The 24478-nt window shown below is 35.8% G+C and overlaps 1 protein-coding gene across 2 annotated transcripts in view; it reads right to left on the reverse strand.

The window, feature by feature from the left end:
- Positions 1-24478, reverse strand: part of Hibch (3-hydroxyisobutyryl-CoA hydrolase) — a 67886-nt gene that overhangs the window by 25644 nt on the left and 17764 nt on the right. Inside the window, exon 6 of one of the 2 annotated variants that reach the window (XM_005324374.4) lies at positions 23766-23818. The exons of the other annotated variant lie outside the window; for it this stretch is intronic. Coding sequence (XP_005324431.2) covers positions 23766-23818 — 53 coding nt within the window. The remainder of the gene's footprint in view (positions 1-23765; positions 23819-24478) is intronic. 2 annotated transcript variants of the gene reach the window in all.

A 24478-nucleotide genomic window follows, 5' to 3' on the forward strand; every position in this document is an offset into this window, starting at 1 on the left:
CTCAAATTACTAACATCCATGATGAAAAAAGGAAATATTACAATGGCCACTACAGAAATAAAGAAGATAATTAGAAATTATTTCAGAAATTTGTACTCCAATAAAATAGAAAATATCAAAGTCATCAACAAATTTCTAGAGGCATATGATATACCCAAACTCCATGATATACACAATTTAAACAGATCAATTTCAAGTAAGGAAATAGAGGATGCCATCAGAAGCCTACCAACCAAGAAAAGCCCAGGACCAGATGGATACAAAACTGAGTTCTACAAGACCTTTAAAGAAGAACTAATACCAATACTTCTCAAACTATTTCATGAAATAGAAAAAGAGGGAACACTTCCAAACATATTCTATGAGGCCAAAATATCATCCTGATTGCAAAACCAGAAAAAGACATCAAAGAAAGAAAACTTCAGACCAATATCTCTAATGAATATAGATGCAAAAATTCTCAATAAAATTCTGGCAAATCGAATTAAAAAAAAAAAAAACCCAAAACCTATTGCATCATGATCAAGTAGGATTCATCTCAGGAATGCAAGGTTGGTTAAACATATAGAAATCAATAAATGCAATTCATCACATCAATAGACTCAAAGATAAGAAATAATATGATCATCTTAATAGACACTGAGAAAGCATTTGGTAAAATACAGCATCCCTTCATGTTCAAAATGCTAGAAAAACTAGGGATAACAGGAACATACCTCAACATTGTAAAGGTTATCTATGCTAAGCCCCAGACCAACATCATTCTAAATGGAGAAAAATTGAAAGCATTCCCTCTAAAAATCTTAACACCAAAAAAGCAAATAACCCAATCAATAACTGGGCCAAGAAACTGAAACAACACTTATCAGAAGAGGATATACAATCAATCAACAAACATGAAAAAATGTTAAACATCCTAGCAATTAGAGAAATGCAAATCAAAACTACTCTAAGATTTTGTCTCACTTCAGTCAGAATGGCAGCTATCAAGAATACAAACAACAATAAGTGTTGGCGAGGATATGGGGGAAAAGGCACACTCATACATTGCTGGTGGGACTGCCAATTGGTGCAGCCAATCTGGAAAGCAGTATGGAGATTCCTTGGAAAACTTGGAATGGAAACACCATTTGATCCAGCTATCCCACTCCTTGGTTTATACCTAAAGGACTTAAAAACTTAAATACTTGGGCGGGGAATGTGGCTCAAGCAGTAGCGTGCTCGCCTGGCATGCACGGGGCGCTGGGTTTGATCCTCAGCACCACATAAAAAATAGAATAAAGATGTTGTGTCCACTGAAAACTAAAAAATAAATATTAAAAAATTCTCTCTCTCTCTCTCTCTCTCTCTCTCTCTCTCTCTCTCTCTCTCTCTCTCTTAACAAAAAAAAGCATACTAGGGCTGGGGTTTTGGGGTTTTGGTTCAGTGGTAGTGCGCTTGCCTAGCATGCATGATGCACCAGGTTTCATTCTCAGCACCACATACAAATAAATAAAATAAGGTCCATCAACAACTATAAATTATTAAAAAAAAAAAAACCCAGCATACTACAGGGAAACAGCCATATGGATATTTATAGCAGCACAATTCACAATAGCTAAATTACGGAACCAACCTAGATGCCCTTCAATAGATGAATGAATTGGGAAACTTTGGTAAATATACACAATGGAATGGAACATTACTCAGCATTAAAAGAGAATAAAATCATGGCATTTGCAGGTAAATGGATAAAGTTGGAGAATATAATGCTACGTGAAACAAGCCAATCTCAAAAAACTAAAAGCTGAATGTTTTCTTTGATATGAGGATGCTGACTCATAATGGTGATGGGGGGAACATGGGAGGAATAGAAGAACTTTAGATAGGGCAAAGGGGAAGGAGGGGAAAGGAGCAGTCAAAGGGTAGGGATGATGGTGGAATGAGTTAGACATCATTACCCTAAGTACATGTATGAAGACACAAATGGTATGAAAATACTTTACTAAAATCAGTTACTTGAAAAATTGTGCTCTATATATGTAATATGAATTGAACTACATTCTGCCATCATGTGTAACAAATTAGAACAATTTAAAAAAACATTTAATGAGGCCAATTACAAAACTCTTAAAAATTTATTACTAAAAGATTCTACTGAAAGTATTTCAAACCTACTAAATGTCATAGAAAAAGGCAATATGACAGATATTTGAATACCAAGCATATTTGAAACATGAAGTACACATGATAACAAAGCATCCAAGTTTATGTTAGTTCCCATCATGGTAATTTCCTGTGGTACATACACTCTTTTCACATTATTTAGAACTTCTTTTATTGTTATACTTCTCAATTCTTTTTAATCAGTGTATCTTTGAAAATTGAAAGGGACTCATTTCTTTGATTCTTTTAATTTTTCATCAAATTTTTCTTATCTCCTTTGTTTTCAAATTCATTTCAGCCATTTTTAAGTTCTTAAAAACTTTCTTTCATTATAAAATACTTAGAAACGCACACAATTTCTTATAAACTTCATGTACCATATTCCAAGCTTAAAATTGAATAGATCATGTCCATAAATATGGAAATGAATAAAATTCTTTATTTGCTACCTACAACGACCTTGGCTATTAACATTTCTAGGTTATATCTATAATGTTAGATTATGATTGTGATTATTTATATTATAGGTACTGCATTAGGACATAGTCAACTGACAAGATAAGCCCATATTAGATTGTATATACTTCAAAACTATAATAAAATCTTACGATTCTGGTAAAAAAATGTTACACTAATAATCTCCTTTACTATTTTAAGGGCCTTTGCCTTATATTCTATTGTCTACTTCTATCATATTATAACTGAAATTTTATACCTATTGAGGAACATGCTGCTAAGAACTTTAAAAAGAGACTGAATTAACAGTTTCAGATTATGTTCTATTGAGCTTCAGGACCCACAAGAGCTTCCTAGAAGGCAGACCTCCAGTTCTCACCTGGCTGACCTCTCCTTTTTTTAATTAACTTTGAATTTCACACATTACAGTTCTCAGTCCTAGTCTTGCCAGGCTTCCCTAGAGACACACAGCTATTATCAATTTGGTAAGTAACCTTTTAGACTTTTCTCCATGTATCTTGTATATTTGAATAAATGTGATATATCTGAATAAATCAGATATATATTTTACATATAATAATATATATCGTATGCAGAAGTGTGTATTACAAACTCTATTCCACAGCCTGCAAGGCTCTACATAATCTGGCCCAAGCTACCTCTCTGACTTTAGCTTCTACAGCTCTTCCGTGCTCTCATTCCACTAGCCACAGGGGTTCATGCCATTTCTCCACAATTTTAAGCTTTTACAATTTCAATAAATCATATAATTTTAAAGCAACAAAGACATACAAGAGAAGGCCACTGCGTGCCCAATTACTGCCTTTTCTCTATGGAAATTGGCTCTGCCTAGAAACTTTTTTTCCCTTTCCTCAGCATGGGCTATACAGAAGATGAACAATGGATTCAAGGGCAGCCAATGTAGACTTTTTTTAGAATTTGGAGGCCTGGGGAGAAAAGAGAGGGAAGTGAATTAGACAAGGTTCTTACTCTTAGGTATTTAAAAAGAAACACAGTGGGCAGTTGTCAGTTGATGACAGGCAAATATGCTAAAAGGTCTTTTGAAATTTGAGTTACAGAAGATATGAGAGCCAAATAAAAGTTGAAATTATATGGTGTTGGAAACCAAAAATCTGAGAAGGCTGAGGCTGTACAACACAGAAAACAAAGCAAACATATAAAAAGAAGCAGAGATGGTCACTATTTCTGTCATTTCTATGTATAATCTTTTGTACTGACAAATTTTCAATATAAGACATCTCTACTGTAACATGATGAGTTTCTTAAAACAAATCCCAATGTTCTATAAAACTGCACAGAGACTACAGGAAAAAGAGTTGGGGCAGTCTGTTCAGAACCTAAACAACTTAATAATTTTAGTGCTAATTAAAACTATAAATGCTCCTGGAAATGTGATTTAGACAAATCAGTCAGGCAGTTCCATGGCAACAAGGACTACCACAGCAGACATTTAAAATACACAGAAATAAAGTAGAAATAAGGGCAATACTTCAATCAGAATAGGACTATCAAGTGCTAACACAATGCAGGTAGAAGTGCAGCTATGTGTTAGAGGGTTTGCCAAGACCTGGAGATTTACCTGATGGTGGAAGATGCCCTAGGAACAGGCTTTTGTTTTCTTTTACTTTTTAAAAATACAGACCAAAGAATTCCTGTTCATAGTACAACTGAGCCAAGCACATTTTCCTGCTTAGCTAAAAATTATATATTTATTCCCAACACCCTACCTCCGCATCCCCAGAAAACAAACAAACAAAAGCTCCAGACTTCTGCATTAAAATCATTTCCCCAGTTAACCAATCACTTATGAGTTAATTTATAGTATGAAACATCTACTCTAAAGCTCACTATACCTACATGAATCCCAAAGTTAACACTCCTTGCCCAGAAAGCAACCAGATTTCAGATTTATATAATCAATAAAGCACTTTTGTTCAAAATAACTACTCCCACTGAATTTCCCACAGGCATCTATCACTTAACAAACCCCAAATTAAATTCATTTCCCTTCACCATCACCAGCTCACTCCATGGCATTCCTCCTCCCAAATTTTAGTAGACAGTGCCCTCTTTATCTGTCAATACAATCTATCATCAAATTCCACCAAATTGCCTCCTGAATATCTGTCTTAAATATATCCCATTTTCTGCCCCTTTATTACCTCTACTCCAGCTCAAATCATGATAATGTCTCACCTGGATTTCTGCAATAGCTTCCTAAGTAACTTCTTCATCTCAATCCTATCCCCTTCCAGTTCATTGTTCCCACAAGGAAGTTATCTTTCTAAAATGGAAATCTGTTCTATTCAATGGCTCTGCTAAAAGTCTTAAACTCTTCTCCAAGTTGCTATCAGGATATATTACTTAACATGTCTTATACTAGAAGTCTGATGTGACTCCTTGCTTACCTCTCTAGACTCACAACTGAATCCCTATCACCTTGACACTTCAAAATTTTTTTTTATTGGTTGTTCAAAACATTACAAAGCTCTTGACATATCATATTTCATATATTAGATTCAAGTGGATTATGAACTCCCATTTTTACTCCAAATACAGACTGCAGAATCACATCGGTTACACACCCACATTTTAACATAATGCCATATTAGTAACTGTTGTATTCTGCTACCTTTCCTATCCTCTACTATCGCCCTTCCCCTCCCCTCCCATCTTCTCTCTCTACCCCATCTGCTGTAAGAACCAACTTTTAGTTTTATCAATTTTTCCAATCTTTTTTTTGTTTCAATTTCGTTGATTTCCGCTCTGATTTTAATTATTTCTTGCCTTCTACTACATTTGCTGTTGTTTTGCTCTTCCTTTTCTAGGGTTTTGAGATGAAGTGTGAGTTCATTTATTTGTTTTTTTCTTTTTTGAGGAATGAACTCCAGGCAATGAATTTCCCTCTCAACAATGCTTTCATTGTGTCCCATAGATTCCGATATGTTGTGTCTGTATTTTCATTTATCTCTAAGAATTTTTTGATTTCCTCCTTTATGTCTTCTGTAACCCATTGATCATTCAGTAACATATTGTTCATTTTCCAGGTGATGCAGAATTTTTCCTTCCTTCTTTTATCATTGATTTCCAGTTTCATTCCATTATGATCAGATAAGATGCATGGTATTATCTCCACACCTTTATATTTACTAAGAGTTGCCCTATGGCATAATATATGGTCTATCTTTGAGAAGGATTTATGTGCTGCTGAGAAGAACGTGTATCCACTTAATGATGGTTGATATATTCTATATATGTCGGTTACGTCTAGGTTATTGATTGTGTTATTGAGTTCTATAGATTCTTTATTCAGCTTTTGTCTGGAGGATCTGTCCAATGGAGAGAGCGGTGTGTTGAAGTCACCCATAATTATTGTGTTGTGGTCTATTTGACTCTTGACCTTGAGGAGAGTTTGTTTTATGAACACTGCAGCACCATTGTTTTGTGCATACATATTGATAATTGTTATGTCTTGTTGGTGGATGGTTCCTTTTAACAATATATAGTGTCCTTCTTTATCCCTTTTGATTAACTTAGGTTTGAAGTTGATTTTATTCGATATGAGTATGGCCACTCCTGCTTGCTTCCGAGGACCATGTGAGTGGTATAATTTTTTCCCAACCTTTCACCTTCAGGCTGTGTATGTCTTTTCCTATCATATGAGTCTCCTGAAGGCAGCATATTCTTGGATTTGTTTTTTTTAATCCAGGTTACTAGCCTATGTCTCTTCATTGGTGAATTTAAGCCATTAACATTTAGGGTTACTATTGATATATGGTTTGTACTTCCAGTCATGCTTATTTATTTATTTATTTTAATATGGCTAGTTTTTCCTCTTGGGTTATTTTTCCCCCCTTTACTGAGTTACCTCCCACTGTTAGTTTTGGGTGTTGTTTTTCCATTCCTCTTCTTGTAGTGTTTTGCTCAAAATGCCTTCCATTGCTGGCTTTCTGGCTGCAAATTCTTTTAACTTTTGTTTATCGTGAAATATTTTAATTTCATTGTCAAATCTGAAGCTTAATTTTGCTGGATACAGTATTCTTGGTTGGAATCCATTATTTTTCAGCGTTTGAAAAACGTTGTTCCAGGATCTTCTTGCTTTCAATGTCTGTGATGAAAAATCAGCTGTTAACCTAATTGGTTTACCCCTGAATGCAATCTGCCTCCTTTCTCTCGTAGCTTTTAATATTCTCTCCTTGTTCTGTATGTTGGATATCTTCATAATTATGTGTCTTGGAGTTGGTCTATTATGGTTTTGTATGTTTGGGGTCCTGTAGGCTTCCAGGATTTGACAATCCATTCCATCTTTCATATCTGGGAAGTTTTCTAAAATTATTTCATTCAATAGATTGTTCATTCCTTTGGTTTGAACGTCTATACCTTCTTCTATCCCAATGACTCTCAAGTTTGGTTTTTTTATGACATCCCATATCTCTTGGATGGACTGCTCGTGATTTCTTAGCATCCTTTCTGTGTTGACTATATTCTTTTCAAGTTGATAAACTTAGTCTTCATTATCTGATGTTCTGACTTCTATTTGATCTAGTCTATTTGTAATATTCTCGTTTGAGTTTTTAATTTGGTTTATGGTTTCCTGAATTTCTAGGATTACTGTTTGATTTGTTTTTTAAAATCTCTATCTCCTGGTAGAGATCGTTCTTTGCCATTTGAATTTGCTTATGTAATTCATTTTCAAAGTATACTTTCATTGTTTGGACTTGCTGTCTAATGTCTTCTCTAAGATTCCATTCCATCTGAGTTAGGTATGCCTTGAGTTCTTTCTCTGTCCATTTTTCTGATGCCTCTAGGTTCTCCTGTGAATTTAAGTTGTCTTGCATTGTTTGCAATCCTTTTTTCCCTTGTTTTTATATGGTGCTCACGTTACTTTCCAACTCTGACTGCTGTGTTTCTGTTTTCTCCTTTAAATTTGTTTTGGTTTTTATAGTTCCAATATCTCTCCTTTGTGTTGGGAGACAATGTTTAGAGATGTAGGATTTAATTGTGATTTAAGGTAAATTCATTAGTTTCATTAAAGTCCTACAGATTTTGATGGCATATAAGAACTGAGGTTTGAACTTAGGATTTTATGTTAAGGTTGGGCGATTTGATGGTATGGAGGTTAGTATATGTTAGCTTCTTTGGGGGGTTGCTCAAATGCAGGCGGATATTAACAAGAGAATAGACGGGAATACGTGGGGGTAGTTAAGGGCTTAGGTGGACTATAGACCATAGTATTCATCTATTTGCATTTAGTAAATTATATGTAATCTGTGTGGTCTTGCTTAAGAGTAAAGATGGGGAAAAGGTAAGGAAGCAAACCAAGAAAGAGAGAGGGAGAGAAGAGAGGGAGAGAATAGAAAAGAAAAAGAAATGATAAAAAAATGAGTAAAATAAAAATTACAATTAAAAACAATAATTAAAAAAAGAAAAAAATTTAAATTTAAAAATTTTTTAAAAAGGCACTGTTAGGCTTCTATTTTCTTCACTTCCAGTAGGTGGTGCTGCGCCTTCCGGGCCAAGATTTTGCCCTCCGGCTGTAGGAAAACATTCATGTGAGACTGCTCCCTCCTCCCCGCCCCGCCCCGTGTCGTGTCTCTCAAAACCTGTTAGCTTAGGTTTATTCCTGGACTCTAGTCTCCTGGCTTCTCCTGCCAGACAGGCCTTCCCCAGTGTGATACCTCTCTGCAGTTCAAGCTACACTCTGGGCCTACAGTTTCCTGGATGAGGAGTGAGGCTATTGTGAACCGGCCCCTTATTGTTTTTTTTTTTTTTTTTTTTTTTAGAGAGAGTGAGAGAGAGAGGGACACAGAGAGAGAGAGAATTCTAACATTTATTTATTTTTTCTTAGTTCTCGGCAGACACAACATCTTCATTTGTATGTGGTGCTGAGGATCGAACCTGGGCCGCATGCATGCCAGGCGAGCGCGATACCGCTTGAGCCACATCCCCAGCCCCCCTTATTGTTTTGATTCCCTCCAATAGCCCCTCCTCCGAGAGCTGGCGAGACAGGTTTCCTTTCCACCGCTGGTGGGAGGGGGAATTGGAGGTCAGGTGCCTTTACCTTTCCCCACGCATCTATTCAAGTTCACTCTGATATTCACGCCCCCGGAAAGCCAGGGAGAGATTTTATGCGATTTCCCCGCTGTATGTGAGGAGGGCTAAATGCCACACACCTGTTCTATTACTGAACTTGTTTCGATCTGTCGGAAACTGGTGATGGTGACATCAGCTCTCCAAGATGGTGGCCGCTGGCTTCCTCGGTGGGTTGTCCAGTGTGGAGGACAGACCTGGACTGTTTCTCTCCCCTGTTTCAAACCCAGAACTCAGCCTGGAGCACAATGAGGGCACAGTTGGCAGGACCCCACAGAATCCACAGCACCGTTTCTCTGTGTTGCTGGCACGCCATTTCTCGGCGCGCCGCAGTTTCTGGCTGCGGGCCGCCGATCAATCAGCCTGAATCTCCGGGCGCACGGTTCACTCGTGATGTAGCCCCAGTAATTGATCCTCGGGTGCTGGAAATCCTTCCTCTAGGTTTCGGTGCACCCCAATTTTGCTGGAAATTCCTAACAAGATAGCTTTTGGCAGTTCTAACTCGTTATTCACCTGCACAGTGACGCGGTACACGGGGGTGATGCACTCTATTCGCCACCATCTTCCCAAAAAAGACACTTCATAATTTGAGTACACTAAACTTTCCCAAAATTAGCATTCTCCAATCTCATTTCCACATACAATATTATCTCTCACTTGTACATTTTCCTTCTACACTGTATCAAACCCTTGCACACTGGCACCAATTATACTCTGTCTTCTACTCTGAACTTCTTCCCAGGCTAACCCCTCCTTCATTAGGTCCCAGCTTAAATATAACTTCCTCCACAATTCTTGCCCTACCTCATGCCCATCACTAAACCACTCACACTGGCATACATGCTGAGGCTGGCACTCTCATGTTTTCCCAGACCATCCCGTATCTGTCTATTTAGACAGAAAGCTCCATGATAAAAGAAAACACATCTGTCTTGCCCACTATTTTATCCCCAGGTTAACCAGTACCAAATATATAGTACACACCTAAAAAGTTTTGCTACTTTGGTAAAATACTTGAGAACAATCTCAAATAATGGCTAAAGTCATAATAAGCCCTAGTTAGTTTCAAAACTAATATAATATACCCTTAGAAGAATGAGCTTATTTACAGACAAAGGTGCTCTCCTCCCCCTTTCTTTTCTGTGAAATAGTTTGATGCTCCATAAGGAATAGAACTCTCTAGACCAATTCAACATGTTGGGTTGAGATTCAGAAAAAGTGAAAATGGCAAAAGAAATGCCAGCCACATGACCTAGAACATAGGGCACTTTCACAACCAAAAACATAATGAACCAAAAACCTGACCAATATGGACAAGTGAAAGAATTCCCTGTCAATTGACAACTTGCAAATATGTGAACATTGTCAAGAATATTTATACTTCTAGAAAGTCAAAGTTCTATTTCCAAGAATTCAATACTTTAAAATGGGGAGTAAAGGCAGTGAAGCCAAGTTCTTGGTATGAAAATGAGAACATGCCCCAATTCTATACTTAGACTAAAATGGGTTGGGGAAATAGATGAAGGTAGAGAATAAAGAGTTCTATCTAATAAGACAAACAAGTGATGAGATAAAGTTAAACAGATCACCTGAGGTGGCTGCCAATCAGCATAAGGCATGTTAGAGGATGAGAATAGAAAAGGAAAGGGAAGAAAAGATGAAACTAAATGACCTTAAAAATTCACTTTGAGATGGGCTAGAGTTGCAGTTCAATGGTAGGGCGCTTGCCTAACACATATGAGATACTGGGTTCAATCCTCAGCATCACATTAAAATAAAATAAAATATAGGTATTGTGTCCATCTATAACTAAAAAAAAAAATTAGAAAAATTCACTTTGAGAAATTCTGCAACTAAAGGCAATCCTTCTTTCCTAATAAGACAGAAGCAAATTTTAAATAAGGAGAATCCTAGTGGGGGATTTCTCTCTGTAAAGAAAAAGAAGATATCCAGCCACAACTTGGAGAAAGTTCAACAGTGAACACAAATCGAATACCTAGAAACACACCCTAAACACTTAGAAATCCAAGGGAAATTTCACTTTTCCCTATCACATCTCCTCCTGTATTACTAACATTTCTGTCTTAAACAAGGCTCTATTCAGATCTTAAAGAGCTTTTAAATGATTTTTTAAAAGACATGGGAGTGAGCAGAAGGAAAGTATACACATAAATTTTTCTAATCCACTAATCCTAGGACAGTCTGCAGACAGATAAGGACTCTGAAGAATATAATAACAAAGGAACTGGAGAGGGAAAACAGTCCTCTTCCCTGATCTCCAATCTTCAGGTGAGAAACAAAGCAGAGTGACTTTGGTTCTAAAGTAAAATAATGTTCACATAAAACATCTCAATAAATCCAACTGTGCAGTGAACATGCAACCCACTCCATACATTCCTCCAGCTCGTAGATGCAGTGTAGTGCTCCACTGTATCCCAGCTGCCACCACTGAAGAGTGTAAGAGAAATAAAATATCCAAAACCTTTTCACCAAGTCTTCAAGTTCTTTCTTTGGGATCAGTAAGCAATGTTCTTGGGGTATTTATAGCCCTGAGGTTCAATATTAGTGCATAAAATTATTTTCTCTTTTCTTTCAGGTTTCATTAAGATCTCAGTTTCCACTAAATTGTGTTAAGAAAAACTCAGCACTTCACAATACTATAAAAAGGTTTCTTAAAATGTCTCCTTTTCAAGTGTCACTAACAGCAGCAAAAACAGAATACCTTTTCAAACTGAAAAAAGTATCTATTGTATCTAACAGATCTTTGTAATATATTAACATAATTTAATTTTTGAGGACTGTTCATTCTTTTCATCACAAGGACATGTCTCAAGTGACATTAATCAGTAGCTAAATATAATCTGATTCAATAGCTCCCATCTAACTGAGCACTAGTCAACATTCTATTTGGATGGCCTCTGTCCTAATAAAATCATATGAGTTATGTATGTATCTTATTATTTCCATTCCAATTCCCACTTCCCAATTAATCAGAACATATCCTTCTAAAATATGCTTAAAACTCATTTTTCCATTACTGATCATGAAATGGAAGGAAAATAGAAATTTCTCTGGACCCTTCCGAGTTCTTAGCTAAGGCTCCTAAAACAAAGGACAAATCAACAAGAGAATAACAAATATGTGCACACACACGGAAAATGTTCTCCAAGAAGTGGTCTTAAACTCTAGCTTATACAGGGTCTTCAAAGAAAGAAATATGTAGGGGAGGCAAATGATAGGAAGGTGACCAGAAAAAGCATGGAAAACAAGAATACAGTTTGTTTTAAAGACTTGAGTTGCCTTCTTCACTGATAGGAATCATTCTCTAATGATTTAGTCCTCCTTCTCTTCCTGTTTCAACCAGTAAGACACCCTTACAAATGGATATTTCCACCTCTGTGTAAATTTTCTTACAAATGGGAAATTTGTGTTTTTTCAGGGCTTCACCATGTCTGCTATTTCTCAAAATAATACTTCTTATAATAAAGCAGCTTATTTGGGACAGCATACTCTGGTCTCCTATAATCACAAAACCCTTCTGCTAGCAGCATCTTAAAAATACCTTGAGAAACACAAAACAATACTATATTCCACTCACTTTAGTTGGCTTGAAGGAGCTTGTAGTTGTTTCTACTACAAAACGAATGTGGGGTGAGAAAGAGGAGGAGGAAAGGAAAGGAAGAAACAAACTTAGCCATTCTTCAAATCCACTTCAACTGGGAAGGAAAACAGAAATGCTACTTCATGTATGGAATAAAAATTTAAGGATTCCCCTTTTTTATTAGAGCATTATTGTTCTACATAGTAGTAGAGTTCATCTCCATGAATTTGCATATGCGTGGAATTCTATTTCAGTTGATATTCCCTTTTTCTTCCCTTCCTCCTTCCCCCGATTCTTCTTCCTCTACTATACAGATCTTTTTACTCATCTATTTATTATTTTTTTTACTTACACATAAAAGTGAAATTTCCTATGGTATATGTACAAATAGCACGATATTTAAAAATTCATTCTGTACTTAATCTCCATTCCCATACTTGTTCTCTCCCTCTCTCCTCCTCTTACTCATCTTCCCCATATTTTTATAATATCCAATCCTCCTCTTCTCCTTTTTCTCTAGCTTCCATGAGAGAAAACATCCAACCCTTGATTTTCTGAGACTTCTTATTTCACTTAGCATGATGTTCTTCATTTCTATCCATTGGCCAACAAATGGCATATTTTTTTTCTTCTTTATGGCTGAAACTCCCACAATTTCCTAATGCATTTAACTATTTACAGGCATCAGCACTGATTTCATAATTTGACTATTGTGAATTGTGCTTCTATAAACATTGAGGTGCTACAATATGCTGATCTTAGTTCTTTTTGATAGGTACTACGGATTGGGATAGCTGGGTCATATGATGGTTCCATTCCTGGTTTTTTGAGCAATTTCCATGCTTCTTTCCAGAGTGGTTGTACTATTCTGCAAGCCCACTAGCAACACATGAGTGAAACTTACCCCCACATCATCAAAAACATTTATTATTGTTTGTGTTCTTGATAATTTGGCATTCTAACAGGAGTGAGATAAATCTTAATGTTAGTTTTGATTTGCACTTCCCTGATTGTTGGAGATGTCATTTTTTTTCATTTATTTGTGGGTCATTTCTAATTCTTATTTTCAGAAATAAATGTTTAGATCTTTTGTCCATCTATTGATTGAGTTATTTGGGTTCTGGGTGTTGATTTTGAGTTCTGTATATATTCTGGATACTAATCCCCCATCAGAAAAGTAGCTGGCAAAGATTTTCTCTCCTTCTGTAGGCTCTCTTTTCACTTGTTTCCTTTGCTGTGTAGAAACTTTTCAATTTGATAGCATTCCACTTGGTTTTACTTCTTCAGCTTTAAAAGTCTTGTTAAAGGTCAGTGGCAACACTGATATAATGGAGTGTTGACACTATCTTGTCTTCTAGCAGTTGCAGAGGTTTCTAATCTAATTCTTAGTCTTTGGTCCATTTTGATTTGACTTTTGTGCAGTGAGAGAGATGTCTAATTTCATTCTTACAATATGGCTACCCAGTTTTCCCAGCATCATTTATTTAAAAGACATTTTCTCCAAGTATTTTTGGCACCTTTTGTCAAGTATCACATGGCCTTAAGAATGTAGGTTTGTCCCTATGTCTTCTATTCTGTTCTATTGGTTTTCATGCCTATTTTGTTGATAAAATCATGCTGTTTTGTTACTATAGTTCTGCAGTATAATTTCAGGTCAGGTATTGGGACATCACTCCTACATCACTCCTCTTGCTCAGGATTGCTTTGGCTATTCTGGGTCTCTCAATCTTGTAAATAAATTTAAGGATTTTTTTCTAATTCTGTGAAGAATGTCACTGGTATTTTGATGAGGATTACATTAAATCTGTGTACTATTTTTGGTAGTATGGCCATTTGGACAATATTCTGCCTACTCAAGAACATGGGAGGTCTTTCTATCTTCTAAGTTCTTTGATGTTTTTCAGTGTTTTATAAATTTTCTTGTAGAGATCTTTCACTTCCTTGGATAAATTCTCAAGAGTTTTTTGTTTTGTTTTTTGAGGTTGTTGTGGATGGAATGGTTTTCCTAATTTCTTCCTCAGCAGTGAGGTATAGGAAAGCTATTGGTGTATGGGTTTTTATCTTGTATCATGCTACTTTGCTAAATTTACTTATCAACTCTAGAAGGCTTCTGGTGGAGTTTTTGGGGGGGTCTTCTACATATAGGATCATGTCTTTAGCAAACAGAGATGACTTGATAACTTCCTATGTAGATCCCTTTAATTTCCCTCTCTTGCTTGACTAGTGGTTCTAGAAGTATATTGAACAGAAATGGTGACAGTGGACATCCTTGTCTTGTTCCTGATTTTAGAGAAAAAGTATTCAGTTGCTGTCCATATAATATGATGTTGGCTTTGGGTTTGTCATGGACAGCCTTTGTAATGTTGAGGTAATCCTCAGCTTCTCTTAGTACTTTTAGCATGAATGAGTGCAGGATTTTATCCAAGGCCTTTTCTGAATCTATTGAGATAATCATGTGATTCTTGTCCTTAATTCTAATTAAGTGGTAAATTACCTTTACTGATTTACATATGTTGAAACAATCTTTATCCCTGGGGTGAAATTCACTTGATCATGATGTATTATCTTCTTGATGTGTCTTTGAATGAAGTTTGCTTATATTTTACTAAGGATTTTTGCATCTTTAGTAATCAGGGATACTGGTCGGTAGTTTTCTTTCCTTGATGTGTCTTATTTGGGTATGAGGGTTATACTAGCTTCAGAGAATGTATTTGAGAGTGTTCCTTCCCTTTCAACTTCATGGAATAATTTGAGAAAGACTGGTATTAATTCTTCTTTAAATGTCTGGTAGAATTCAGTAAGAATCCATCTGGTTCTGGGCTTGCTTTGTTGAAGGCTTTTAATTGCTCTTTCAATTTCATTACTTGATATTGGTCTGTTTAGATTTTCTATATCCTCCTGGTTCAATTTGAAAAGGTCATGTGTGTCTATAAATTTGTCAATGACTTCTAGAGTTTGCATTAATTGAAGTATAAATTTTCAAAACAGTTTCTGATCCTCTGTATTTTAGAAGTATCTGTAGTGAGATCTCTTTCTTCATCTCTAATTTTATTGATTTGGATCTTCTCTTCTTTTTGTTAATTTGGTTAGGGGTTCATCAATCTTATTTTTTATTTTTGAAGAACAAATTCTTCATTGCATTGATCCTGTGTGTTGTATTTTTATTCTCAATTTCACTAATTTTGCCTCTAATCTTTATTATTTCCTGTCTTCTCCTCTGATTTGAAATCGTTTGTCCTTCCTTTTCTAAGACATTGAAATATAAGCTTATTTGTGATCTTTTCTTTTAATGTAGACTCTAAATGCTATAAATTTTCCTTTTATAACTGCTTTCATACAGTCCCAGAGATTTTGATGTTTTATCTGTTTCCATTTGCTACTGAAAATTTGATTTCTGGGGCTGGGGTTATAGTTCAGTGGTAGCGCACTTGCCTGGCAAGCGTGAGGTGCTGGATTTGATTCTCGGCACCACATACAAATAAATAAACGTCCATCAACAATTTTAAAATATTTTTTTAAAAAAGAATTTGATTTCTTCGATTCACTCTTCATTTAAAGGAATATCATTTAATCTACATGTATTTATGTGGTTTCTATTGTTTTTTGTGTGCTATTGATTTCTAGTTTCATTCTATTATGCTCCCATAGCATGCATAGGATTATATCAATTTTGTATTCACCAAGACTTACAATGTGATCCAAAATATGGTCTATTTTAAAAGGTTCCATAAGCTGGTGAAAAGAATGTAAATTCAGCTGTTTGGGGTGAAATACTCTGTAGATGTCTATTAAGTCCATTTGATTTAGAGTATTAGATTGGAAATCCTTACTGATCTTATATTTTGACGATCTTATGATGATCTTATGCTTTGATTGGTGATAAGGGTGTATTAACACCACCCAGTATTATTATATTGGGGTGTACCTGAGATTTAATGGCAAGGAGTACTTTTTTAATTTTCATTTTTTAGTTATAGACAGACACAATATTTATTTTTATGTGGTGCAGAGGATCGAGCCCAGTGCCTCACACGTGGAAGGCAACTCTACACACACTCTACCAACTGAGGTGCAGCCTCAGCCCCAAGGAGTACTTTTTTTTTTTTTTAATATAACTGGGTGTGTTAACATTTGGGGCATATATATTTACTATCATTATATCTTCTTGTTAGATTTTTTTTTTCTTTTGCCAGGATGTAGTGGCCTTGTCTCTTCTAATTTTGACTTGAAATCTGCTTTGTCAGCTATTACAAAAAGCAAGCTCCTCTGGCTTGTTTTCAGATTCCATTCACATGGAAAAATTTTCTATCCTTTTACCGTCAGCCTGTCTCTTTGCCTATGAGAGGAGTCTCTTGCAAAGAGCATATAGTTGAATCTTGGTTTTTTTTTTTTTTTTAAATCCATTCTGCTAACCTATTTCTTTTATCTAGGGAGTTGAGACCCTTTACATTCAGTGTTAGTATGAATATGTGTTTATGGTTTCCTGCCATTTTAATTTTTTTGCAGTTTATTTTTCAGTAGTCTTTATTGTGCTGGCTTGGTGGTCATGAAGTCTTATAGTTTATCCTTGTCGTGGATAGTTTTTATTTTCCCACTGAATTTGAAAGAGAGCTTTGCTGGGTATACAGATCTTATTTGGCAATTATTTTTTCTTTTTTTCAGAGTTTGGAATATCTCTTTCCAGGGTCTGAATTGAGAAGTTAGAAGTGAGCATTATTAGTTTGCCTCTAAATATGATCTGCTTCTAAATGTGATCTGATGATTTTCTATTACATCTTTTAATATTCTTTGTTTTCTGTTAGGCATTTTGACTAAGATGTGTCTTCAGGAGCTTCTTGTCCGGTTTGGTCTATTTGCTGTACTGTATACCTCCTGTGTGAATGTCTATTTTATTTCTAATATGGGAAGATCTATCTCATTTCTGTGACTACCTCATTAAAAATGTTCTTTATGCCTACAGTTTGTATCACCATGTATTCTTTAATCCCAATGATTCTCAGGTTTGGTCTTATATATTTTGATCATGTTGTCATTTTCCCCCTTTGTTGCATATTCAAGTTAATGTACCCTATCTTCAAGGCCTGAAGCTCTACCTTCAAGGGCTTAAGTTCAATTTTGTATGCAATCTAATCTGCTGATGGTTTCAACTGAATTTTTAAATTGTGCCTTTCATTTCCAAAAATTCTGACTGATGTCTTTTCAATATATCTATTTCTTTATTGAAATGATTTTTCATCTCCTGTACTTGTTCTTAATTCATGCCTTAGTTTTGTTTTTTTTTTAAATTCAACTGAACATTTTAATAATCACTTTTTTAGAATCTTTCTCTGGAATTCTATCCCCTTCCACATCTTTGGAATCCTTAGAGGATTGAGAATTGGGGGGGGGGAATATTTGTTTGCCTGTTTCCTCATGTTTTCAGAGGTCTTAGACTTGTACATCTATTTAAATGGATTCCCCTTTCTTTTTTCTATGTGTGTCCTCTTGAGTACAGTTATCTTTTTTGTTCTAGGACTTCTCTGATTTTGATATATAAGTAGATGTTAAAGGGTGGGATATGAAGTCCACCTCTGATTCTCCTCCCTGGAGCCTGGTTTTTGCTACCCCAGTTCTATGAGTTGAAGCTCAAGTGGGGCTAGATCATGTGTGGAATCATGTGTGGATTCATTGTTGCTTGGCTGAGTTGTATTTTTCAGCAGCAATATCTCTACCCTGTGCTCTTGATATGTCTTAATCACTCTATAGCCCCTTTTAAAGGGAGGAGAAATCAAAGATGGCACAAATGTCAGCAACAGAATACAGTCTTAGGATGAAGGTCAGGTTGTCTATTTTGACATCTATAATACTACCTGCCACCTATATAGGAATAGGTAGATAGATAGATAGAGGTATAGGTATAAATAAGGAATCAGCAATTAACATCAGTACCAACAATAAAAATCTGTGAACTAGATCAGACATTTGACAGCAAGTGTCTATGATATTATCCATCATGTTAATAATCACAACATGAACGGGGTAGGAATTAAATAAACTATATAAAACTAGTGAGATTATTGTTTCTTAAGTAAGAGAAAAATTGGGTAGGAAGTTTGAAATAGATTTTTTAAAAAGTGATCAGAAGGGAGGCAGGAAGCAGATGTCAACTGTACAGAAGAAATAAAAAACTGAAAGCAATGAAAAACAAGAGAGGATGAGGGAAAAGGGAATTTTGGCTATTAATGGAGGAACAGAGTGAAGAAAGGGAGATAGAAGGGCCAAGAACCAGTGCTGCATCCTGCACAGCCAAACTTGCAGTACCAGCGAGGAGTGATGGGGAATTAGAAGAGACTCACACATGCAGCTTATGAAGATAAATAGCTGGGATCAGATGGAGGGCTGCTCTCTGATGGCACATCAGATGTTCTCTGATGGAGAAGCAGATCTAAAGAGTTACAACGGCAATCTTTATATATGTCTCATTATCAGGTTAAAGACTATGTAAGCATTATTCTTTGTACTCAGAAAAGTTAAAGAACTAGAAACATCTAAGCAGCTTTTCCACAGTTGCAATGTGCAATGTTAGGAGTTTGTATAGTGCTCAAGGAGGCCCATTCTTTAAAGTTATTGTTAAACGGGCAGGCTCTGAAGTAGCAGAGCAGGTGAAACATTGTGATTGTCTTGCATGAGAATTCCTCTATACCTGGGATTTAAGTATCTGAGATCAAGGTCAAAGCTGGTAAGACTCTTGCACAGAGCCTCCTCAGGTGGAGCATTACCATAGCAGCTAAGCATCCTGTGCCCTTGCACAGAAACATTCTCAGGGTATGCCCCAGCCATGAAGTCAACAGAGACCCCCAATCTCAGTCACTGCTTTCCTATTCTCTGTCACCACTCAAGGTACAAACAAACTCACAAATATAAGATCAAGACAATTCAAATCTTCATATAATTATATCCCACCAAATTCAAATCAAGGCTAAATAATAGGTGCAGAAGAAAGCTATTAAGGTGAACATGAAATTATATATTTTATCGAATCTATTGGCACAACAAAGACACACACAAAAAAATTATATATAATGGAAAAAAGCAAAAATACACAATATGAAATGATGTTTGAAAAAAGGTTAAAGATTTTTAAATTTTATATAATTATATAAATGGGAATAGGAAAAATAAGAAGAAAAAAAGAAGAGAAAGAAAATTTAATGAAAAATAAAGGGTCTGTTTCCACTACAGTGGTCAAAACTATTGGCAGGAATGAATTTTCATTTTTTATATTTATTTTTGGCTCTGTACCCCTTAGGTCAAGGGTTGTTAAGTCCAATGTCTGTGTTTCTCACCAAGCTGCCAGCCAAGAGTACTAATTCTTAGTTTCTAGTCTCCCAGTGACATCCTGGGTAAGACTGGGGAGTTCTGATGAATTGTGGCATCCTATAGCAGGGATGATACAGAGCTCTAAATAGGAAGTTTCAGTAGTTGCAGTTTTGTCTTGGGTGAATTGTGGAACTCTGTTGGTTGGTGGTATTTGGGATTTGATCCATGCCTCCTATTGCTGGGGAAAAGCCAATCTCTGCTAGGTGGCTGGATTTCTGGGGGCCCTCGTAAAATCCATTTTTAGGTAATAGGAACTAACCCTCCACAGGTTTTACCTACAGTGTTATGAATGTGAATTACCAGGTATCGACCCTGGAGTGCAGACACTCCTGGGTGGTAGCTATAGGTATCTTCCTGAAAGCTCTTGTGGGATACCAGCAACAGAAAGATTTCTCTCCTTGGTAGGGGAGCCTATATGAGCCAGATATAATTTTCTTTGTTGTTATTTCAGTCGCTTTGTTTCAGCACACTCTGCAGGTCATAAAATATGAGAATATTTTAAAGACTCCCAAATGGTACTAAAGTGCAGTCAAAGTTGAGAGTCATTGATCTAGATAATTATATTTAAAAGCTAGAGTTCATGAAAAGTTTTAGGTTAACTAGTTTGTAAATGAAACATAAAAATTTAGCTTTCAAAACCAAGCTACATAAAAAATTTCCATTACAAAAAAAGCCAGTTCACTCTAATCTGTTCATTTTACTCTTTCAAAAGGCTATATAAGACATTATCAGAACAGGATTTTTAATAAACAATGTATTTTTTATACACATGCACACATTGGCATGTTCTTATGAGAACATTGCCTTTACAAATCACCTGATATTCCTAGAGAAACAAGCCCTATCATAAAATAACAATGAGGTACAAACACCAAATTCTGAGCTCAGATCAATATTGGTCTGGGATTATGGCTCAGCGGTAGAGCACTCGCCTAGTACAGGCGGGACCCAGATTCAATGGCAGTGTGTTGTGTCCATCTACAAAAAAAGATTCTCTTTCAAAAAAAAAAAAAAAACACCAAATTTTGAGTTCAAATGAATATACTGACTCAAATGAAGGAAGAAATCACATCTAATTGTAATAGTTTTTATGACTGTCAAAAAAAAAAAGAAGAAAAATTAGAACTTAAGTTTTTAAGAATATGATAGGCAGACCTGCTGGGAGAAAAGACACATAAGTTTTTTGTTTGTTTGTCTTAGGGGAGCAGATAAAATGTAATGTAAAACAAAATTTCTCTCCTAAGGGTTCTTCATCTCAACCATGGGTTGTTGTAATGACATGACTATTTTCTCAATTCTCTTAAGGATGGAACAGAGTACCATTCTAAAAAGCACAGGACAAAAATGGGATAGAAGTTAATTCATTACACACAGTGGCTGCTTTAGGGCAATGATTCTCAATCCCTGGAATCACCTGGAAGGCCTGTTTAAACAGACTGTGGCATCTAAGATCTTGGTTTGACCCTGGTGTGGGATAGAAAAATATGCGTTTCTAATAAGTTCCCAAACACTGCTACTGCTGCTACTGCAGAGATAACACCTGGAAAGCCATGGCCTTCAGATACTAACACTTAATTGGTGTAATTCTAGTTTAAAAAGGCTGCTACAAAAGGAACAACCAGTGCGTTCAGATAAGGTGTAGTGCAAAGATTCTTCCCAGGTTTCTGTAAAGAGGAGGACATTCTGCCTGTTGATATCACTACAGGACACTTCACCAATCTTTTCATATTAAAATTAGTCCATTTTTTTGGCTCTGGGGATTGAAGCCAGGGCCTCTAGCATGTTAAACTCACACTCTAAAACAGAGCTATATTCCATCCCCAATCCTCATCATTTTTATCCTTTTTTTTTTTTTTTGAACATTTTTGTTTTGAGAGAATTTCTCAAGTTTATTCTCCACAGATACAACTTCACTATTTGTAATACTCAATTCTTTCTCACCTATTGCTTTCAAAATGAAATGTCAGTTCTGCTATTGTATTTTAGTTCTTCATCATCCTTCCTTATATTACTTGTTCCCCTTTTCAACTGGAAGCCCTTTCATCTGAGTTTGCTATCTCCTTATGGGGTTATCTCCTGTTTCATTAGGGCCACATTTTCTTCTATGCTACTGGGTATGCCTATTGCTTTTCTTTTCACTTTTTCTTGGTTCTCTATATTCACAGAGTGGCTCTCCCTCAATACATCAGATTATTTGACTTTTCCCTTATTTGACAAGTTTTTTTATTTTTATTTTTTAAGAGATTTTATTTTCCCCAGGTTAACACTTCCATGACAAAGAAAGTAAACTAAACTATGTCCTATATCACCCAACAAAAAGAGACTGTCCTTGATTCTGCTTTCTAACCACAGAGCTACTAGTGGAACCAGCCCCCCAAAAATGATGTACAGGATCTAAGCAATTCCTGATACCCAAGAGGCCTAATTTATGGTGGCTCCACAAGAATAAGAAAGGAGAGGGAAATCTGTATTCCAAATTGGGATTAAACCAGACAAGCATTCTACCATTGGCTACATCCCCATACCTTTTTCAATTTTTAAAAAAATTTCTGAGAGAGGGTCTCACCAAGTTGCGCAGGCTGGCCTCAAACTTGCAATTCTTCTGCCTCAGTCTCCAAAGTCATTGGGATCACAGGCATGGCACTACAATCTACAGCCAGCAGGTAGAATTTTTGAAATTCTACTCTTTAGCCTTAGATAGGCTAAGTGCTATCTGTTATTAGGGTTTGGATCACACGTCCCAAAGGGCCATATTTTCAAGGTCTTTCTGCAATAGCTAGCAATAAAGGAATTCTCTGAGCAACCTCTCCTAAAAGTATATCATTAGACTGTCAAGTGAAGAGCATCCTGCATTATGGCTAGAGGAAGGAATGCTATCAGGGAGGCCAAGAAGAACCTGAGCAACAGGCCTTGTTAAGTCCCCCAGTCTAGCACTGCTGTTTTGTACTCCTTTTCTGCAATCATTCTCTCCAAACCATCCAGTCTGCATCAAACCCTTATAAAATACAGTATTCCCTGGTCTTTGGGTTTTTAATATTCCTGCATCTTGTAAAACTTTGATTAAATAAATGTTAAGCTTCTCTCTTGTTAATCTTTTGTTCTAGTGTGTCAGCCATGACCCTTGCAATTGGATAAACAAAAGATATTACTTTTTCTCCCCATACTATCTTTCTAAGCTGAGTTAAATTCACCATCTTTTCCATGAAGCAAGCCCCTTTTCTACCATAAAGATCCATTCTGAACCCTCACTTCTTTAAAGGCTTGTCTTTGTTATAGTCATGACCATATAATTTACTATTTTTGTTCTGTAATTATTTCACATTCATCCCAATTCCAAATCAAGTAATTAAAAGTCAGTTACATTTCAGAATTCTTTATAATAGCAGAGGCAAAATAAATGTGTCAACTGATAAAAATGCAGTTTTAGAGAATTTCCTAAAGATTACAAGCACTTCCACCAAGGTGAAATTATATACAATAGATAAAATTTAGTCAACATTTCCATCACTAATAGTTTAAGGGAAAAACTTTACATTCTGTTTCTCTTCTGAAGCTGTTGAAAGCAAGAAATTGATTTGTAAGTAGAATAAAAGGCTCTACATATGAACAAAAAAAATGCAGTTTTTGTTGCTTGGTGATGCACACATGTAATCTCAGCAACTCAGGAGGATTTAAAGTTCAAGGCCAGCCTCAGCAACAGATCCTAAGCAACTTAGCAAGACCTTGGGGCTAGTGGTTAAGTACTCCAGGTTCAATATCTGATTCAAAAAGAAAGGGGCGGGGAGAGAGGAGGAGGAGGGGGAGAGAGGGGGATAGAGGGAGAAAGAGGGGGAGGGGGGAGGGGGAGAGAGAGAGAGAAAAGAAATTTTGCTAATTCAAAAAATAATTAATATATAACATAATTAAGAACATAAAATAGTCTTGTGGGTTGAGATAAGTCTAAAACTGCTATAAGCAAATTCAAAATCTAATCCACATATGATTTTGTTTCAGAGAGTTCTATTATTTTCATCACCTCACTTCCATTTAATAATTAGTAACTTATTTTTAATACAACTCACTCATCAATGGAGAGAGCAAAAAGACTACTTACCCCACCCATTGTAATTCCATCAATAAGTGCAATGTATGGTTTCTGGAGAGAAGCTAAAAGAAACAGACCTATAATTTTAGATGCAATATTTATAATATATTCACTTTTTCAAAAATCATGTTATACAGACTCTATAATTCTTAGGAAGTTTTTGTAAGAAATATCAAAGAGGACTATTGTAAAGCTTATAAATATTTTTTAAATGTCAATCCATACACAATCCTGATTAGCTATTCATTAACAACTCAAACTTCAATTTGAAACAAATTATCATGTAACTCAGCTATTAAGAAATATAATATTTATTTTATAAGTCACTGATATTTATATTCACAGTTGTATTTTAAAGAACATATTTGTTTTTCATATAACTAAAGTATCTGGATACATACAACAAAGTACAGCATACAAGAAAAAGCATGGACTGAGAATTAGAAGACCCAGATTCTAGCTTCAGCTTTATCATTAATTGGCAATTCAACTAGGTATTAAATGATAAATACATAGATATAAATTATATATAATATATATGCATGACAGATAAGAGTGTGTGTATGTGTATATGTATGTATGTATGTATGTGTGTGTGTGTATCCTCATCTAAAAGATGATGAGACTTAACATATGGCCTCAGATGTCCTTTCCCAGTTGAAAATTTTGGTAATCATATGAACTTTTATTGTCATCCATCCATTCCCTCTTTTGTTTTTCCT

The sequence above is a fragment of the Ictidomys tridecemlineatus genome, chromosome 7 (assembly GCF_052094955.1).
Source record: "Ictidomys tridecemlineatus isolate mIctTri1 chromosome 7, mIctTri1.hap1, whole genome shotgun sequence".
Taxonomy (NCBI): domain Eukaryota; kingdom Metazoa; phylum Chordata; class Mammalia; order Rodentia; family Sciuridae; genus Ictidomys; species Ictidomys tridecemlineatus.